The sequence below is a fragment of the Mchenga conophoros genome, linkage group LG23 (assembly GCF_057382185.1).
Source record: "Mchenga conophoros isolate Kocher_MC1m ecotype Shallow Benthic linkage group LG23, M_conophoros_male_GT1.1, whole genome shotgun sequence".
Lineage (NCBI taxonomy): Eukaryota > Metazoa > Chordata > Actinopteri > Cichliformes > Cichlidae > Mchenga > Mchenga conophoros.
Genome location: NC_140547.1, coordinates 7,823,547 through 7,844,680, shown reverse-complemented (window position 1 = coordinate 7,844,680; position 21,134 = coordinate 7,823,547). Strand labels below are relative to the sequence as shown.

Below are 21,134 nucleotides of genomic sequence, written 5' to 3'. Positions count from 1 at the left end.
TGCAGGGATAATCAGAATTAAAATCTTTTGAGTGAGAACTCATTTACTAGGTTAATCAGAAGACTATCAGCCTGTGGCGATGGTCTCTCTCTCTCTCTAATAAAGAATGGATAAGGCAGCTTATCACATCCACAGACATGTAATAACTCACATTGTCACACACATGGAGACATGTAATATTTCTATGTCACACAGTCAGATAGATCTGAGTCTGTGTGTAATGAGAAGAAACAATGAGCAGCGATAGCAAAATGCTGATATGTATGAATCCTGAGATTCCTATGGTTTGATTTCTCCTACAGTGGCACAAGGCTTGAAACAAAGTTTTATTCTTCCCCAGCTGGATGTGCTCTAATCAGAGTGGTAAATGAAAAACAAAAAATAGCACAGAGGAAAAATGTGGATATCTATCTAGCACAGCCTGTCCCATTCTTTCTCCTCCTTTCAATGCCTTGTTTACTTCTTTCACATGTTTATTTCCAGAAGCTGCCATCTTTATTCATACATTAGTTCCTCTGTGGCTGGAGGCTGGCTGAGCCGCACGTTTTTTACGCATGATGTGTGTGTGGGGGTTTGTTTGTACGTGTATTTGTTTGCGTACGATTGTGCACGCGCCAGCGCTCCCTCTATTTCAATCCATTTTATTTAAAGATCAAACGAGAGGCTGGTGATTAATCTTTCTTTCCCCCGCTTTCTTTCATCTTCTTGGGAAAAGAGGGAGGGGAGGCGAGAAAAAGAGGAGGGGTCTTCCTTCCACACACACAACAGGAATAACCTCCACATCCCTTCCACGCGCACCCAACCCTCCCCCTCTTTATCCCTCGGAGGTCTACCCACATCTCTGAGGAGTGCACCCAGAGAAAGCCTCATCTCCCAGGAGTAGCTAGCTTTAGCTATCAGGGCCCTCTGGAGAGTGTTGGCTGGTTGTTTGCCTCAGATTCTTAAAGTCTTTATTTCCTGTATCTACAATTGCTGTTTTCATGTGTAAAAACGGCAATTAATTCTATGAGCAGGCCACAGTATATTTATCCCATTAAAGAGTAATGCAGCTTGTACCGATTGGACAGTAAATAGGTGATTAAATCTCTGTAGCTTAAACGCTTTTAGGAACTCCCTGTCAGCAGATTAACCACAGTAACTGTAGTTTAAAGCTACATAAGACACAAGCAAACAAGATGAGCTTGTGAGTACCTGATAAATGCTCTCTTCTGATTGGTCACGGATGGGCTCGTGTCCCGCCTCAAACACAATGTACTACAACGTCAGCAGCACGGGAAAGAGAGGGGGGAAAAAGAAGCAGGAGGGAAATTGGAAGATAAAGAAACTGAGAGAAAACTGCAGAGGTGATTAGTCAAACAGCATTGTCAATAGGTTCTCATTAAAAAGCAGTTGAAGAAGAGATCCCAGTGACACACGGAGGAGGCTTTAAGCAGTAATAAATACCCAGAGCAACTGAGAAAACAAACACATCTCTCAGCTAATCATGCACCCACAGCTACAGACTCACGAACACACAGATATGAGTGCTTCCTACTGTCTCTTTGTATACATCGGCAAACCCCTAAACAGCGTGTGTTGTGCTTATTACGAAGATCTACCCAAACAGGAGCTGTCTCCCCACAGTGCACACACAGAGGAGCAAGCTGACTGGCTAGAAATGCAGCAGGTGACAGCAGCAATGGGATTGGTCAAGAAGTTACCTGGTAGACAGGGTCCTCCAGATCCTCCTCCAGTATTGTCTGCGGATGAGCGGCGGCAGCAGGAAAGAGAGGGAGAGATCAAACGGGGAGGAGAGAGGAGCAGGGGTGAGAAGACAGAAGAGAGGGAAGAGGCGGAGAGTTAAGCCGGTGAAGTAGAGAGAGTAGGCGGAAAGCACAGCGAGACATAGCGGCTTCCCAGCATTCAGATAATCATTTGGCAATCATCAGAGAACGAGCGAGACAGAGAGATAAAGAGAAAATTAAACAGGAGACGTACAGAAGACAGAACAGAGGAAGGTGAATAAGCACAATGGGCAGATGGTACCACTGATGAAACCTGAAAGTGGGTGCTCCGTATGTTACTCTTTGATGTTTTTTTAAGTCTTACCTGACTCATCTGTCAAGAGTCTCTCACATGAACCTCATCATACTTATGGCAGATGATTAAGGAAATTGTTTAAAAGAAAAAAAAATACCAGAGAGTTGAGAAGAGTACCTGGTACACCGCCTGCTCACACTGCTTGTCTTTTTGGGCCTTCTTCTCCTTCTCCTCTCTCTGCTTTATGTCATAGATAAGCTGGAACAAGTCCCGCAGGTCCAGAATCACAGGTTCAGCCTAGGATGAGGACACATTATCCAACCATTAACACAGGCACACACATTAACAGGAGCACAACACCGATCAGAACTCAAGAACTGCATGTTCATTCTCGTTATGTGATGATTAATTTCCCTGCCCAACTTCACGACAGGAGTTTAAGGCCATGATCAGACTGACATGAACAGTGCGGAAAAAGATACCACCTCATTCACTTTAATGATGCAGAGGCCTCAGGCCAAAACATTTAATCTGTCCCATCTCACTGTCACTTTATCACACACCCTGCTTTAAATTCTAACAAGTGCACATTTCTCTTCAACTTTTTTAGTAAATTCTGACTTTTAAGACAAGTAAAGGTGATTCTGATCATTACCCTTGCAAGTTTTTCAGATTTGCATTTGCAATTTGACAAACATGCACAGAGAAGAGGCCTCTTCTGTGTCTCTACTGAGCTTTCTTTTTGAGTTATGAAGCTTTCCGTGAAGATGTGAGTGAGTTTGACATGACCCATTAAGAGACCCTGATCGCTGACTGTGACCCAAATACAGAACAGCTGTTTCTGGAGTAAAAGGTGGAAGAAAGCACATCAGTCAGGAGTGTGACCAAGAGCAGGTTCTGCTTTTTACCTTCACAGGGTTGTGCACTCTGAGGGAACCATGTGAGGGACAACACTCACCGGAAACACCTGAATTGTGGTGCCAACTAATTAGATGTGGTTCCCCAAGACTTATCAAAGGGCCACCACTTCTAGACACTAGAGGACATCCAGTATGCATTGCAGGAAAACAAGCACAACTGGTTAGAACAGGACCATAGAGTGATTTAACTTAAAAGGAGAAGTCATCTAGGATAAAAATCAGGTTTCTTTGCATTTTACAGACAGAGTCGTGCAACATTTTAAATGCTCCTTGTAGATTTAACTTGTAATTCTGTAGATACATAGTAGAGATAAAAAAAAGAAAAAAAAGAATAGGCATTAGAAACTGCTGTACGGGATCTGACAAGTTTTCATTCTCAAAGATATATTACACAAAGTGCTCTTCTTTGATTATACTTCAACTTCTACCTACAGAAAGCTGATCCAGCAGAATACACCCTCATAATTTAAATTGCCCAAATAAAATTGTAACAGAAGAAAGACTAATTGTCTAGCTTTTCAGGAATCTTTTCACAGTATAAAAATAAGAAAAAATGTAATTCAATTTTGTTCATCACAACATCAGTCACTAGTGCTGTGGGATACTGCAGATTTTAGTATCGATCCGATACCAAGTAAACCAAGTGCTGATACCAGTACCGATACTTTTAACCTGTAAAGGCAGCTTATGTTCGGGAGACAGTGTGTGATGACTTAAGAGACGGCTCATCACCACTAACTCACTCTGATTTTTACGTTCTATAATACTTAGTTATCACAACAAAACACATCTTCCAACTTCTCTAAAGCGTTTTGGGTCAAATTCTGTTGTTTGACATGTTTCATAGTGCGTGTTTGAGGTGTATTGTTTAATTCCCCCAAAATCTATAATTTAACACAATTCAGTGGGCTACTTACTGAAACAAAGTATCAATCCTATTTGGCTAGTATCGATCCGATACCAATACCAGAGTTGGTATCGACACTATTGATATTTGGATTGTTCCGCCCACCTCTAACAGTCGCCTCAAGGCGCTTTATATTGTAAGGTGGACCCTACAATAATACAACAGAGAAAACCTCAACAATCATATGAACCGCTATGAGCAAGTGCTTTGGCGACAGGGGGAAGGATGCCAAAAATTCTGTGCCACTTTTTTTTCTGTGCCACTTCAAGTAATTAAACACTGACCTTGAGGCGTAAGTGACGTAACTCAGAACACGTAAGTATGTTTAAGACATTGCTGTCTGCACACTTTCATGGAAACGGGCAGGGGGTGAACACAGTCACTGCATGATCTATTGCTTCACGCAGCAAAAATTGTAGCCTTGTGTTACCTTTGTACCTCTTTCCTCGAATGAACAAAAGTGGTGACAACAAACCAGCGAGATGACTCACAACCTATAACTACTGTCACAGCGCAATAACAAAGAGTCTTATAGTACAACGGTCTTTCAAACCTAATCAATTATTGACTGGAGCTATGCGGAGTGCAGCCAGAGTTCATAGACTGAATGTTGTGCAAAATGTAGTTCTATTTTAGTGTTGGCTTTCTGCAAGATATTCTGAGCCGAATAAGGCACATGACATACACCCTGGGGTAAACTTCTCTCCCGCTGAGCCAACACTGAAACATACTGTCACTCTTTTAAATTCAGATCCGTTTTACATTTGACAATACGTGCTCTAATCCTCACTTTCTCTTGTGATTTCTCTCCCATTCTTTTTTGCTTTTCCTCGATCAAAACCTCAAGGTATGAAAAGAGAGTGAGCAGAGAAAATCACTGAATTCTAAAAGTGCTAATGCAGAAAACTTTGAGGAGGAGTGGCCTGCTCATAGGACCAGAGAGATGAGATAACCTCAGTTCAGCACAGATGACTAATTCATAGCCTACGGCAAACCTGATAAATGATTCCAACAAAAAGTAACGATAAAGACTTTTACTGCAGACACAGTTCTAATAAAATCTGCCCGGATCAGGATTTTAGAGCAGAAGATGAGTCTCCAATTCTACTAAATATTAATGCAAGAGATTCACTCTCATTGCCCAAATTGAATTCTGCTGTTGGTTGTTAGCGGAATATCTTGAGGATATTCCGGAAGTATTTCTTGGTGAACTGATTTTTGTTAAACCTGTCTTGTCTAAATTCAATTCAATTATTTCTGTTTTATGAAATTCAGAAAATCGTTAAATCTGGAAGTCATGTTGAAAACCTTTAGGAGAATTTACACGAGGAAGCATGTGCATTAGAAAAATGATCAGAAAAATAAAAACGAGGATGTGCAAAAGTGGACTACTTAGAGAAAAAGACTCATGTTGTTAACTTTGTTTAAATAATTTCTATGGGCTCAAAATAAAGGATTTACTGGCTAAATCTGTTACTGTGTCATAAATTATGTAATACATTAAACTACATTTGAACTCTCTGTAGCCTCTCTACAAATTGAAACCTAGGTTTTGAAACAACAAAGCGAGTCATGCTAATTACAGCTGCAACTTTTTTAGAAAAGTTATAACAATGACTGACAATCCTCTATTCACAATTAGAGTCTTGCTATCTTCACTAAAACTGGCTAAATAAAACATGTCTTTCTTGTCCTGAGACTTTGATTTGAGTGGTAAGCCAATTACTTTTGAACGCGACCTTAAATTGGCCTGTTCGGAACATCTTTAAGTCTTAGTCTTCATGACAACAGAGACACTTTGTTAATTCACATCAAAGCAGTTACTTTCCAATTACAGCCTCGGCCATGAGCTCTGTGCCTCCATCACTCTTATTGTCTGCTCCACAACTAATAGTCTGAGTGTTAGTGATGGCTGGTTCAAATCCTGAAAATGGAAGTAAAACATAATTATGACCTTTCCTCAGGCACACATCAGGCAAAAGGCAGCGTAGCTGACGGATGAGAACTTACCGTTGTGCTTCACTGTTACGCAGGGTAACATTTTCTGAACAACTGTTTTTTAATGGAAATGCGGCTGCTGTATTTGTGAGTGCAGACTGGCGCATATCTGTCTCAGTCAAAGAGCCACGGTTCATGGCCCTAGGAGGATGGATATGCCATTAGGGCTGGTGACACACACTCAAACCCTCATCGACTCACTATGGGAAATCAATATGGCTACAGAGAGAGCCAGCTGAATCCAGACGAAACAAGCCAGGCGCATACAACAACAGCAGCAACAATCATAAAAGGTCTGAAAGAAGTACTCAATATTATATAGAGTATGCCGACGCAGAACCGAAGCTGCGCTGTTCTGAACACACAAAACCTAAAGCTGCAGATCTACTCGGTAAACAGTTTGTTTGATGAACAGCACAAAGCGACATGAGCTGGTATTCAAGGGTCCTTATCTAAATGTCAAGAGGTTCATGTTACTGAGCAAAGAGCCTGATGAATCATAAATTAACCTAAACACAAAGAGAGCTGGGCTACACAACGTCTTTTTGTGTCGTTGGATGAAAAATCCATAAAATACCATATTGTTATTCATGCGGGGTGAGAGGAAACTATACTGAACATCCTCTGGGCTCTGTTTTCAGTTTTAGAAAATCTAAATCATGACCAACAGTTCAGAAGCGCCAAAGACTTCAAGCTATAACAGTGGAGTAGGACTGTAACATCAGCACTGGCCAGCATCACTTATTTACTATGTTTAGATTAGTGCCGTCAGCGTTAATCTCATTAAAATGACATTAACGCCATAACTGCATTAACGCGGCAAATCTCTATTAGCGAGTTAGTGCTGATTGCCCCGTGCGTGGGGCTGCAAGGCATCAATGCATTAGCGCGGTTAGCTCGTTAACGCGTTAGCGCTGTCCAGCCCCATTCACGTCATTTTAACGAGAGTAACGCTGACAGCACTAGTTTAGATATTTCCAAATGTAAATGTCGGAAGAGCTCAGAAAATGGTGAAGGTGAAAGGTGGGGGTTTGGGTTCATTTTCCGCTTATTGGACTGAATGTACATAAATACTAACCGACTGCGCGGTTTTGATAGCCACAAAGCGGTGGTTCCCTTCTTTTCCGCAGACATAGCCAAAGGCTCGGTGGTCCGTGATGTCCTTGGCAATGTAAGAGATCTCATGGACAGCATGGTGGTGTTGGAGGACCTGTAGCAGGGAATGACATAATGATATATGTTTTAAAAACACATAAGAAGCAAACTGACTCTACGTCTTTATAAAAAGCAAGTTTATTTATTCTTTGTTAAAAATTTAACTGTCTGCTCCAAACCAGTAACTGAAAGTTAGGATGCACTCATCTATACTTCCAAACCATGTGGGAAGCATAATCATCTCATGTAAACCCCCTTAAGTATATACTCACAAAAACACACAGTCACACGGAGACCTTGTATCCTACATTAAATTGTTTCTAGCTCCCCTGCCCTCTCTAGTTTAGTCTGGGTGGGGAGTGCCAAGCTGGCATTGCCTGTGCCCCGTGGCAGATGGCACTGTTTTTCCCGAGGACAGAGGGGGGGATCAGTGACAATCACAGCTCGGCAAGCTGTCGACTTGATCACTTCATCTGTGCCCTCACTCACAACACGCACAAACACAAACACACGCTCACAATTCACAGCATAATATGCAATAGCCCCTCTGTTAGTCACACTAAATGTCTGCTTTGTTGTTATTGTCTATGCCAGATGCATGCTGGGAGCAGAGACACAGAGTCAACATAATAACCCAGTAGCCCTTGAGTGCATGCTAGGGGTTGGAGCCTTATACATCAGAGGCTAAACACACACATCTGCTCTCTCTGAAGCTACTCCAGAAGTGCGACATGGCAGAGTAGAGTGACACTAGTATAACACGGGACCTATGACACACAAACACACACAGAGAGACACCAACCACCTCAGCAGAAACAGATAATCATTCTGTGAGTCATGTCTTCTAAATTTAATAATTGGAGTAATGATTGTTATTATCACCTCTGATTGACCTGAAATTGGCAGCTAAGGATGTACATGTGCACACACACACACACACACACACACACACACACACACACACACACAGCTCATTTGCAGAGGTTATTGAATTATCTCTGGGTGGGTGGTGCGGTGACAAAGAGGGACTCTGATTCAAAGAGAGCAGAGAATTAAATGACTGCATAAATTCAATTGCTTCACTTTGTCTTGGTAGCAAGTAGAGCTTAGACAGTAGAAAAATACATATAATCAATACCAGCTTTTTTAATAAAAAGCTGAAAACGTTCACAGAAGCTTTGGTCTAGTTAACGTCACTTTTTTAGCATTAAAAACATATTACTGACCTCCCTTTCTGGTTTTAGGTTCTCTGTGTGCTTGACATCTAAGACAAGTACAAAGGTGAAAGTGCCACCTTTCAGAAGAAAATTTAGTGCAATGGGAAGACGGCTTCCTCCCACCGTCCAAATGGACGGATGGGAAGATTCAATAAGTTATGATAAAGTAGCGGACCTCGGTTCTATCTGACATATCTGCCAAACTCTAATTAGAGTAGAAAAATAAAATCAAAACTCTACTCACAAAGGTAAAACAAGTTAAGATGCTGGTCGTGGAAGGAAATGACAAATTGAACTTTACACATATAATTTCAAATTTTGTCAAAACACCACTGAAGCTCCAAAACTAATGATGGAAATATTCAACACTTGATTTCACTTCATGAGACATTTATGCCAACAAGACTGTTACTAGCATTTTTATGGTGGTTTGAATGTTTTTGTAGTGTCATGCTAGAGAAAAGGGTAGAAAAAACAATGTGACAATGCTGCTTAAAAGCATTGTTTTCTTATCACAGGTAGTCGTGGATTACTTTGTCCAATCTGCCTGACTCTGCATGGATAAGCTGGATGTGTGTTGCCATAACTGTCCTCTGGTGGATAAATTACATAACGTGTGTTTCTCCCATTTCTTTAATTTTTCATTTTCATTTATCAGCTTATATACTGGCTGATGTCATCTAATGTTTTGAACATGGCCTGCTTTAGTTGGATATAGATGCTCAAACACTGCGTAAAAACAGGTGGATTCAAAGAGTTGACACTGGGTCTGAGGTCTGCTTTTCTCGCTGTTGATGTGCTGTACCAGTCTCACAATCTTTCACACACAGCGTCGGTGTCTCTGAGGGACTGTGGACAGCATGCCCTTCAGCAGTTGCTGGCCACTGAACCAAGATATTCCTTGTTATTCTGGGAGTGAAGAGGGGAAACAGCAGGATACTGTCTCTCTAATATCTCCGATCGTCACATCTCTCTCTCCTGGAGGGGAGACATCATCAAAGGGCCTGTGGAGGCCATCCAGCCTTAAGCCAGTAGGAACAACATGATGGGAGATTAGCAGTTAAACTTAAAGATTTAATTAGCTTTTTTTTTATCAGATTCAAATCAGGTCTGGTTATTTAACCCAGGTTTCTTTATTTCTTGCTTTAATTCTGTAATATACGTGTGTGAAACAATATTTGAACTGAATTAAACATGGAAATAACTCCATTAGCTTGTCTTTTTTTTTTTTTTTTTTGGCCTGTCCCGTTTGGCTCTTTTGCCATCAGAATTGTTGTCTAAAGGCAAAGAAAGATGCCCAACGGATTTACTTTACCAAACTGACCATCCCAGCCTTGCCGTAATGGTCCATTTGATTCACCTTTTATTGTTTATTTTATTTTCACTTAATGAATACGGGACAGACTTGACTGGGGGAAAGAAGGGGAGAAAGAAAGAGGGAAAGAGAAACAGCTGAGAAGAGGGACGGGGGAGAAGGGCAAAAGACAAAAACCAACAGAACGGGCAGAGAAAAAAAAATGCATATATCAATCACCTGGATCACCTGCTGAGAAAGAAAAAAGAAAGCAAGCAGAAGAGAACAAGAGTAATAGAATAAACAACATCACAATGATATATGGGAATATGACAGTAAATACTAAATGTTAAACATTATTGTGCAGCACATAAGATCAACAGAACACAGTGTGCTTTGAGGTAGGAGCCAAAAAGGGTGTAGTTTGTGGGTGTGATCACCCGTGTGTACACCTGTGAGCATGGACGCGCTTGTTTTTTGTTTTTTTAAAAGGTTCCTTCATGTAATAATCTGCTAGAGGGTGTGGGGGGGCCACAGCCCCGTCCTCCAGGGCGTGAAGCAGGTGTGGAGGAGATCAAAACTCCAGACATCCAGAGGCCCCCAGAACACAAGAGACCAAGGAAGACCAACAGAGGGGCAGCTGCGCCACTGTCCCGGAAAGAGCTGAGGAGAGTCCCAGATGAGGGCTCACTCAGCAGCCGCGGAGCAGAAGCCAGGGGGAGTTGCAGTGACGCGCCCGTGAGCTCCGCCGGCAGCCAGCTGCGCCTGAGTGACCGAGCCCCAGGCCGAGAGGCCGGGGGCACCCCACCTCCGAAGTGGCCCGAGCGAGCCCCAGGCTCCAGGCCCCGATAAGCGGCCGCCAAGGAGTGAGCCGGTGTGTACCTGGACGCCCATCCCCGGACACAAAGAACCACCAACGCACCGATGTCTGAGGGGGTCCGCCACTGGCAGGGGAAGTGGTGGTAGGGGGAGATAGGCCTCCAAACCTTGGAGGGCCTGAGATGTCCCCAGAGAGGTGGCGCCTGACACCCAACCTGACATATAGACACAGACATACAGGCACACACAGATACAAACATCCATTCCCACCCTCATGCTCTCATATGCACTTACTCCACACTCAACCAACGTGGAGACAGACATAAAGAGACGTTGTACACACGATCACACTCCCCAAGCGTACTCTACAAACCGGGTCTAGGTGCCCCCGCCCCTGGAGGGGGGAACTGCACCCAGACCCAGGTGGTGTTTCCCTTTTCCCTGCGGTGGGGGGAGGCAGACCGCCCCGACTCCGCAGCAGCAGGAAGGCTCCACACTCCAGACCGCAGTCGGACGGCCAACTCCTCCTCCTAGTCCTAGCCCCCCTGCTCCAGCAGGTCGCAGAGAACGGGGGTGAGAGAAGACTCCGAACCTCCCTCCACCCGCTCATTGTAATGTTGATGCATGTGTGTTCTAAGGTGCATTTAAAACCCAGGAGGGCATGGAGCTACCTGCCAGAGAGCAGCAGGTAAGCGCATGGTCCCTCCTGCTAGCCCTCAATGTCTACGTGTATTTAAAATTGAGAGGTGGGCAACGATGCCAGGGGTGGGGTGTACACCCTGATGGTACTTTGGACTCCGTGTATCGTGCCCACCCCCAAGATCCTATATGTATGTGTAATGAGAGTGTGAGTAATGTGAATGTCTAAGTTGTGGGATAAAATTGAGGCAGAGGCAGCCAGAAGGGGACGGGGGGGGGGGGGGGGGGGGGGGGTAGCCTCCTCTGCACCCTGGTGACATACCCCTACTCCAAGGCCCTGCATGTGTGGGTGGTTGTGGTGGAGCGGGAAGAGGGAGGCAGCTGGAGATGGGGAGGGAAGGAAGGGAGGGGCAAGTGACCCCTCCCTGGGGCCAGCTCCCCCGCTGACCCCAGTAGGCACCCCCATACTCCGCGACCCGCCAGGGAAAGGGGGCCCAGGCCCATCCAGACCGGGCCCAGTGCAGCAGCGCCGCCCCGCCCCACAGAGCCCGGGACAGTCCACCCAACCCCACCACAGAGAAAACTGCACCCACCCCACCATCCACTCATCTTCCAGACTACATAAGACAATAAACACCCAGGTTGAGATCTTCCTCCACCTCTCCTGTATCTCCCCCTCCTGCAGAGGGAGCTCCTGAGGAGAGGAAAGCTCCTGCAAGATGTGACAATCTCCCCCACCAGTTGAAGAGCCCCCCAGGTGGCTCGACACACCGGCGGCACCCTGCTCCAGGGCTGGGCCCCCATGCACCCACCCGCCCACAACCCCGGCAACACACCAACCAGGACCCAAGCCCCCGAGGCCCGGTCCGGGTCCCAGCCCAGAGACGGAGCGCCCCCAGAACCTCACGCCCATCCCGGACCCACCCAGGGGCAGCCAGGCTACCAGGTCAGTAACCCACGTCCGTCAGCACAGACCCTCCCCTAGCCCCGCTGCACGCAGCCGCGAGGAAACAGTCACCGGAGAGCCAACAGAGCCCCTAACCGGACATGACCGCTACCCCGGGTTGAGCCCCCCAAGGAAGATGCCTCCGGGGAACCCCCCGACGCCCTAAGCCTGTCCCTACCCCCACACCAATCACAACAGTGAAGGCGGGACCAAACTATGACCCCCCACCCCCACTAGGTGATGGAGCTGATCAAAGGAGCCCAGAGCAATTGATCTGATGTGGTGGCAGAGGCTGTATCAAGACTAATGTAATCTAATAGATAATTTCTATATTGGTTAGAATTAAGATTATTTTTATTTTTCCAGTTCATGAGGACTGTTTTCTTGGCTATGCATAGGGCAGTGAAAACCATATGGGCGATATTCTTTTCTGAAGTGACATTATCTAAGCTGCCCAACAAACACACTAAGGGGGAAGTTGGAATGTTACATTTCAGACACTTCGATAAGTCTTCACATATCTCGCGCCAAAACTTCTGAACTGGTGGACAGAACCAAAGAGCGTGGATATAATTGTCCGGTGAATTGGTTTGGCAGTGTGAGCAGTTGTTGGTAGACGTAAAGCCCATCTTGAACATCCGATGACCTGTATAGTGCACTCTATGTAATATTTTGTATTGAATTAATTGAAGACTGGGATTTCTAATTAGATGAAAGGTTTTTAAGCAAATCTGAGACCAGAAGTTTAGGAGTTTAGCTTGTCTATATAGAATAAAGTAGCACACTTTTTACTTTTTGAGCGTATTTTTTGAGAAAGGCCATTATTTTTCCTTTGTTAGACATTAATCACGGTGAGCTGACTTAGGTTAGCATGGTCTGAGAAGCATGCATGCTGGGTTAACTGGTTAGTCTTGTGTGTGGATCTTTGCGTGTGAGTGATTGTCTGTCTCTCTATGCTAGCCCTGTGATGGACAGGAGTTCTACATCTCACCCTGTAACAGCTTGGGATAGACTTCAGCTATTCCACAACCACCAAGTTGGACAAGTAAATAAATTGAATGCATATAAATCGTGTAACTTTTATTTATGTATTATTTTGTAAATTCAAGTACATTCTGAAGATCTGGCGCCATGTTATCTGGCCGTAGCCATGCACCTGCACTACTCTGTTCATAATAGAATAAAGGCTGAAGCTACAGCAGGAGATTGAAATGATCAGAGCACTTGTGGCCTCTCTGTAGGTGTGTTTAAAAAGTGCTGGCGGCTAATATTAATAAACCAGAGCACAGGGTGTAGCAAACTTTCATTCGCAATCACTGGTTTAAGGTCACTACATCAGAAAACTGTATGAATATAGAATCAAAGAAAGAAGCATGATACTAATTTTAATACTATATACGCACAGTTCATCATGCATTGGCTGAAAATAATGGATCATGTAAGTGAAATTAAAAGGACACAATACTGAGGTGTTTTTTTCCTCAACTAAAGGCACTAAAGATGTGACTATAACCATATTTTATGAAACAGATTTTGAACTACTGTGGCCAAGCTGGGCATAAAAGTAAAACTAATTAGGTCAAAGTATTACTTCCCTGTTAACTCTGACTATATGTCAAAGTAAAACTAATTAGGTTAAGATATGCTCTGACAGACATAACCCCTCTAATATGCTAAAATCAGGCAAGCTATGAATTAACACTGGTGTGTGATTTGTGATGTGTACCCACCCCTGGCCAGTGTCAATCAGATCACATATAATCCTTAATGTGTGTAAGGATTTCCCATTTTTCTAATCTTTTCCTAAAGTACTTTTTAAGATTAAAGCATAAACCTACATGTCTTTTTCTATTTTTTGCATTTGATTAAAAAATAAAAAGCAGCGTCCTGTGCCCACCTCTACACTGTAGATCAAGAGAGTCCACTGTTTTAAATAAAAAGAGTTTCCGTCAGATGAAAAATAATTGCATACTTGGAATTTCAGAAATTTTGATTATCACTGGTGGTTTATATTTCTTTTAAATATTTGTTTTTAATCAGCTACATTTATTATGGGAACTTCATATTAAACATTAAATTGATTTAAAAAGCACATCTGCAGTGATTCTTTAAAGTTTTGGAAAAGCATCTGAACATCAAACATAAAATAAATGTATTTAAATTTTAATTGTAGAAGGAAAAGAGGGATGATGATGATATAACAAATGTGATTTTCTGTCTGAATGCTTGTTTTGAATAGATTCATTGTGACATTTATAAATAGGAGCCCACTCGTAGAATATATTATTATGTAAATGTAGTATATGTTTAGCACAAATGTAGGGTATTTGTGCCAAACACAAAGACAAATCAGTACAGAAGGATGGTGGATACGTGATATAGCTGGTGGCATATCAATGACAGCTTAGAGCACGAGTCCAGTTTATTTTCAACCCGGCTTATTTTCCATTGTGGCTCCTGCTGAGTCTCCTGCTAACTTTGCATTTGTGTACAACGAATGCATGAGTGAGGATAACATGCACTCTTGTTTGGCCTCATTCTTAATGGTGAATTAGTTTGTAGTTACGTTGTGACCACCTGGCTTCTCTCCAACAAGAAGTCAAGGACCATTTACGCAGACAATGTTCAACTTCCACGTGAAAGAGTCTGGATGTGAAAAGGCTGAGTTGTGTTTGACAAACAGATGCCAGAGCTGTTGGAAAATAGAGTTCAGGGACACAGAAATTGCTTTATCAGACCTGTTCGCTCTTTAACCACACTGACAAGGTTTTAAGGCAACAGTGGGGAAAGATGGTTGCATACCATGTTTAAAGATGTTCGTGATAAACATCAGAGCAACAGATCTGTTTGATTTCTTAGGCACAGTCTGACCTAAAACTTGATCTAACCCTCTGCCTTCCAATGTAAAATGGGCCAAGTTCGAATTCCAATTGGTGCTCACAACCTTCCTGGTGTTTTGCCAGTGGAGCAGTTTTCTTACCGCATGCTTAAAAATGATCGAATACCAGCTTAAGTTTGGTAACATTACAAGGCTATAGGTCTATTTTCGTATTAAAACCTAAAAAGAATTTGTCACACATCAGTCAGCACATGTTCATAGATAGTTGGGATTTAATACAAATTTTGATGTCAAAAATCACATTCCTGTATCCCCTGTTTGCCACCTTTTCTCATCCTTAGTGTAAAACGATTAATGATGAAACTTGTTCATTGAAAACAAGCACTGCTTAATTCACAGCCACCCCCCCAAGGCTCATCCTATGGCCTTCTCTAATTTCAGCCCCTTTCATTCCTCTAGCCCCACAGACCAAATAATACTATAAATTGGGTAGGTCCATTCAGTGACAATATATCTGATAAGACCCAAATGAAATTTATTGAATTGTCTGGACGCCAGTTGTTTGTAGTCTTTTCTACTGGCAGAAAAGTTGATCTTTCTGATTTCACTCTCTGAGGAGCAGCGAGCAAACTAACCATTTCAGCAATTCACTCATGCTAGTTTTTCATCTGCCTTGGTATTGTCTCCTTTCTGAGACTTGGCCAGAGGGGTTGAAGAGGGTAGTAATGCACAAGTGTCTCTATGTATATGCACATGTGTGTGTTTTAAGAGAGAGGCTGACAGGAAGAGAGGCATGCTGGCCTGCCCTCTGTTAGATTAATGTCTCCCCTCTTATTCTCCTCCATCTCAAGCACCACCTCCCTCCATCCTGCACGACCTTCCCTACTCCAAGAGAGAGGCCATCCATCCATTCGTTCACCCATACATCCATCCGCCCATCTGGCTGACTGATGCACAGGAGGGGAATGAGACTGTCAAGATCCCTGAACCTCAGCAGAGTCATTCTCTCTTTCTTCCCGTCTCCCTCTCTCCCTCCCTCCTTTGCCATTAGGAGTGGTTGAAGGGCTGATAGTAGGGACAGCATATCTCTATAGTTAATATTAATGTGCAGAGACAGAGGACAAGGTCTCCCTGTAGAAAGCTTTACTTTGACATATGCTTACTGATTCTCCACCTATCCCTCTAACTCTGTTTCAGTCTGCTTCTGCTCCTCAATCACGCGCTTCCTCTATTTATCTTTTTCACATCCTTTTTTCCCCTCCTCCTTCCCCTTGGACTTTTCTTGCTTCTTCTCCTCCCAACTCTAGCTCTCTACTTCTGCATCTATCACTCACTTTTCTATTTAGCTCTTGTTATCCTTCAGTGTCTAAATTTTGAGCCATCAAGAAGAGAAATACGATAAGGATTATGAGTGTTATAAGAAGAGGTACAAAGGATTGAATGTGCTTGTATTCAACATGGCTGCCACGTGGGTGGTCGTTGTTTACTGAGTCTTGCCTGTCTAATACAAGGTACTTTTGAATCACTGCTGGGTACACACACATACAGTGTCAGCTCATTCCGGCTCCCGACAAAGTGTAAATCTTAGGCTTACCGTGTCACCCACTAAAGCTCGGTATGGAGCGGCGAGCTTTATATTCTATCTAAACCAGTCTACATTCACAATCAGACACACTCAGAGCCAGACAGTGAAACAGACAGCTCACGCTGCATATGTACACATCAAAAAACAGTTGCTGTATTATGTTTAAAAAATAAGCCTGGTTTTCTGGAGCTGCCAAGATGAATATAAAAACAAACATATGGAAAGAATTGCTGCAGCACAACTCAGCCAAACACCTCAAAATAACAACATTAATTCGTTGGGACAGATTTTTACACGCTTATAGAATTTAACTCTTTTCCCACATAAAGGCAATATTTGATGACTTCCTCTGGACCCCTAACGAAAACATAAACAAATATCAAAAAGGATTTGGTTTGACAACCACTGCAATATTTTCCCTGTTTTTCCAAGGGCAGACACCACCCTCATTAACTTTTGATGCAATATGAGAGAAACTTCTTTAAGGGTTACTCCTAGTAGGCTTTCAAGGGGTAAAGAGTTAACAGGGAAGTAATTCTACATTATTAGACACAGAAAACAGGGGGAAAAGGCCACTTTAGTCACCAGAGGACCCATATTCTTGGAAAGGTAGATATTATAGTTCTTGATTAAGGATACAATGACAGGTACCACAGGTTTGAGCCTAAATAACACCAATCAAATAATCCTAAACAAGCCTGGTCATTTTCCCTGATTTACAATCATATTTACTCTGCAATGGCATTTAAAGAACCCTGTGTAGGTTATAGGCATTACCTATTACCATAGATGGAATATGGTAGTCATAATTATAATAACCTGCAACTATGTTTTTGTATGCACTTCCAAGGAATCCGTTATGTGCAACGGCCTTGTTTCTACAGTAGGAGTAGTAGATTTGAGCTGGGAAGCAAGAGGAAGGAAGGTCCATTAAATTTGTTCCAATGCAAACCTCCGCTAGAAGCCACTAAATCCTACACACTGGCCTTTCTATAACTACATTAATCTTCTTCTCTACTTGCGTCTGCTTCAAATTTATCTACGGGTTGCGGGTACTTGCCAGTAAATTCAATATTACACTTCTTGTTTTATTGCTTTTTTGCATGGATTTAAGTAAGTCTTAGATCTTATCAGCCACTGGGAAAAACGCCTAGCAAATTAAGTGGTAGAGGGAGAGTCAGGGTCAGTTAACAGACAGTAAACAGAGCTAAAAAATGAACCAGGGGATTGACTGAAAACAGTCGATGAAGTCTGGACAGATCATATCGGTTAACCAAAGAAGAAGCCATGTAAGATGGAAAATGCCTAATCCTGGGGCATAATATAAAACCAGTGTAGTTGCTGTTTGCACACAGGAAGACAATGGGACGGCCATGTTCTCTCATCTACTGAGGCCTTGTTCTCAGGGTTTCAATTAGGGCCTCCTGATTTCCCCAGGGGCCCCTCCCTCTTATGGAGATGCCTCATTAATAGATGAAACACAAGTGCACGGACACACAAACACACACACAAACACAGACCCACAAGTAAAGAGAATCAAATTTGCTTCAGAACTTACCCCTGACTTCTCATCAAAGATTTTGATCCCTCCAAAGGAAACGGTCAGGAACACCTTCTGTTTGTGTTCTCCTTTAGACCGTGCTGCTGCAGCTATTCCCTGAGGATGCACACACACAGAAACACAATCCATACAACCATGTCAGAAGCAGTATAGAAATGTACATGCAGTTGCCAACAACTGTCAATAAAGGTAATAACTATGTGTTTGAAAAATCAGCAATGAGTTTCATATACTGGCATCAATTTATAATCTTTAAATTATTTGTGGCAGGTTTCTCATTTATTCTCATCCAACAAACAACACTTTACTATATTGTGTACCAGGGCGCCATGCATTCTTTCTACAAAACGACTAGGGATGATGTGAAAGGAGATCGATATCAATTACTAGTTTATTGAGAATGTCAGAAATGTTATGATAGTTTTTATTTAATAATAAAAAGTTGCTTTGCTTAAAAATAGCTTGCTGCTGAATGGAACAACTTAATTTATATAACTTGTTTAAAAGCTTTGGGAACGTGCTTTTAACACAGTACAACTGCTACGATGCACTCAGCATACAGTCAAACGACATACTGATTATTTATAGCTGTAAGTATATGTAAAGGTTTAAGTTTCTCTCCATTTTCACCTCGTCACCATTTGCATAGGCGAGTCACAAAAAGAAGACAGGAGAGAAGCAGGATCACAAAAACGACAGATTCCGGATAGAAAAGGGAGGAGCAGTATGAAAGAAAAGGTGGAGAGATCAGAGAAAAGGAGTTGATGGATTTTCTGTCTGAATAAATGAGGAGGAGGGAAGCTGTTTGATCAATGAGCTGTCGGTCCTCTTCTCACCCTTACGGGTCTCCGCTGGATAGAGTTTTCACTACACGTAAACAAAGCGTAAATGTAATTTTCTCAATTCAAATATCTCCTGCAATATGATTTAAAGGGAAATTAATAATGAATGAGGCACTCTTCACTCCGACAGCGTTTTCAAACTCTTTCAGCATACATTTGTAGAGACAAGATGCAAAATCTAGGTTTTGTTTAAAGATGCGACTTCTTGGGGAAAAATTTCAACATTTTTTATGTAACAGAATTTCAAAGCCTGTTTTTCATAATTCTGCAATCAATTATTTCAGAAAACAAGGTCGTTCATTAGGCCTGAATAGAAAATGGCCTATTTTTCTTCATCTTCATCCTCACTCATGTCTCTCTTTCACCTATCATCCAAATGATTCCCCTCCTATATGCCATCTCCTCGCTGCTAACTGCCCCATCTGTCTACCCCTCCCTCTAATTGTTTCTGTCCTTGCAAATGAGACATTCATCCCAATCCCCTTCTCATCCATATGGCTAACCGCCTTTACTTCCTCTTGCACTGATCATCGTCATCCCTATAAATTATAACAACCCCATTTTCTATCCTTCCTATTCAACTTCTCGCTTATAGCAATTTGCATAGAAAGACGGCAACAAACTCTATATGCATGCGCACACCGTCAAAAGCGCAGTAATGCTATGATGAACAAAACATGCATATTTAAATGTTGAACTTCAGAATATGCATGAAGCTGGCAACTGATGTCTTTTGTGGGTCACAGAACTTCATGCAGCTGCAGGCTGTAATATAACATTAATTCTGGGTGTTGACGTCCTCTGGTTTTTTTAATTGCTCGCAACTACCGTGGAAAGTTTATTTTAACAGCGAGTTTAAAATGGTACAATTAATTTGTAATTTGAGACAGATCAAGAGGAGGAGAAATACTCTTCTTACCTTGAGCTTCATCATCGAGTCCTGGCAGAGTTTGTCTCCACGGGCGGCGGTAACCTCGTCCAGGCCAATGAGCTTGGCCTTGTAGCGGACGCCATCGCCCTTAAAACGCCTGATGAGAGCTGTCTCGCTGCGATCCTGCCCTGCAGACACACATACACACTCACTTTGCAGTCTACAGTACATCTTCAAGTCAAGGACCTCAATCTACCTCAGACCAGTGCTATTACCTCAGGATCATCAATCACACAAACCCCAGAATACTTCAACAGTAAAGAAAAAAAAAACCCAACTATGGTATAGTTTAAAGCCACTAATGTCCAAAACTAACTCAGATCACATGCACTGAACTGTGGTATCATATGAATGATAATGGGCAGTACACTCATTGACGCTCAGTGTTTGGCAGGATTAGACGAAACTCTGACTGTTCACATCTTTGGCCATTTCTCATACAAAATAATGGTGTGACATTTCCTCCTTATCTCCCCCGTCTCCAGCAGTCCCTCGTCTCTTCTCACTTGCTACTGTGTACCAGATTGCCAGCACTGTGCGCATGTATTAGTAAGTGTCAGCGATGGCGTGCATGTGTTGACCTTGCTCTTGTCCAGGAAGTCTCTGTGTTATCTCCTCCAAACCTCTTTACACACAATACAGAGCACAGAGAGAGGGAGAGAGAACAGTTACTCATAAGGACAAACTCTTTTGTGTCATACTCTCTCATTCTTTCTTCCTCTCAGTTTCTATTTCTCTGACCTGCAGCGTGCACGCACACACCAAAAGTTGTACAGACAAACACCAGAGCATCTCTGCATGTCTCCGTGTTCTGTTTTTGAGTGTGTATATGCGAGACTTTGAGTGTGATTCTGAGAGAGAGGCATAATGATAATGCAGCATATTCAGATAATATATTGAGGCATTAGTTCTGTACTCTATAAGAGCGTGACTCTTGGAAGGTCACAGCCGGAGTGATGGAGAGGTCCCACTCCTCCTTTCGTCTTTCTTTCACACTCCCTCCATTCACACCGAGTCCCTACAGCGTTGCAGCATAAGAGAAATGTGCCCTTTTAAGACCATCACGTTACCTGCAGCTATTGAATCATTTTTGTGCAACACAAACCTCCCACGACTTCGTTTGTGTGCCCTGACGCGAAAACAAGCGAACACGAGTATTTTTTAAATCTGCATTTGAATCAATCAATCAATCAATCAAATGATTTAACAAGTTGGAAAGTATTTGAGGACAATTCAATATAAGGCCTCGTTATCACACGATGGTCGGTTAGCCTTTGTATTAATAACCCTGCTTTGTTAAAACCGCAAATAGAAACGTCCAAGGCTGCCACAGATTATTTTGTGAATATTAATTTGTCTAAGAAGCTTCATCCTATGGGAAGAAAAACTTGACAAACTACAAGAAAGGAAAAAAAAAAAACCACTTACACTTACTATTTTCCATTGATAAAAAAATAACATA

The 21,134-nt window shown here is 42.7% G+C and overlaps 1 protein-coding gene across 10 annotated transcripts in view; it reads right to left on the bottom strand.

Moving 5' to 3' along the window:
• Window positions 1–21,134, bottom strand: part of dab1a (DAB adaptor protein 1a) — a 226,543-nt gene that overhangs the window by 15,461 nt on the left and 189,948 nt on the right. For 6 of the 10 annotated variants that reach the window (XM_085263877.1, XM_085263876.1, XM_085263875.1 and 3 more), the window contains 6 exons: window positions 19,661–19,800; window positions 17,897–17,995; window positions 6,923–7,054; window positions 2,197–2,316; window positions 1,701–1,739; window positions 1,192–1,254 (listed from right to left, as the gene is read on the bottom strand). In XM_085263877.1, the coding sequence (XP_085120003.1) occupies window positions 1,192–1,254; window positions 1,701–1,739; window positions 2,197–2,316; window positions 6,923–7,054; window positions 17,897–17,995; window positions 19,661–19,800 (593 nt within the window). The remainder of the gene's footprint in view (window positions 1–1,191; window positions 1,255–1,700; window positions 1,740–2,196; window positions 2,317–6,922; window positions 7,055–17,896; window positions 17,996–19,660; window positions 19,801–21,134) is intronic. The other 4 variants (XM_085263881.1, XM_085263884.1, XM_085263880.1 and 1 more) reach the window with 2 other exon arrangements.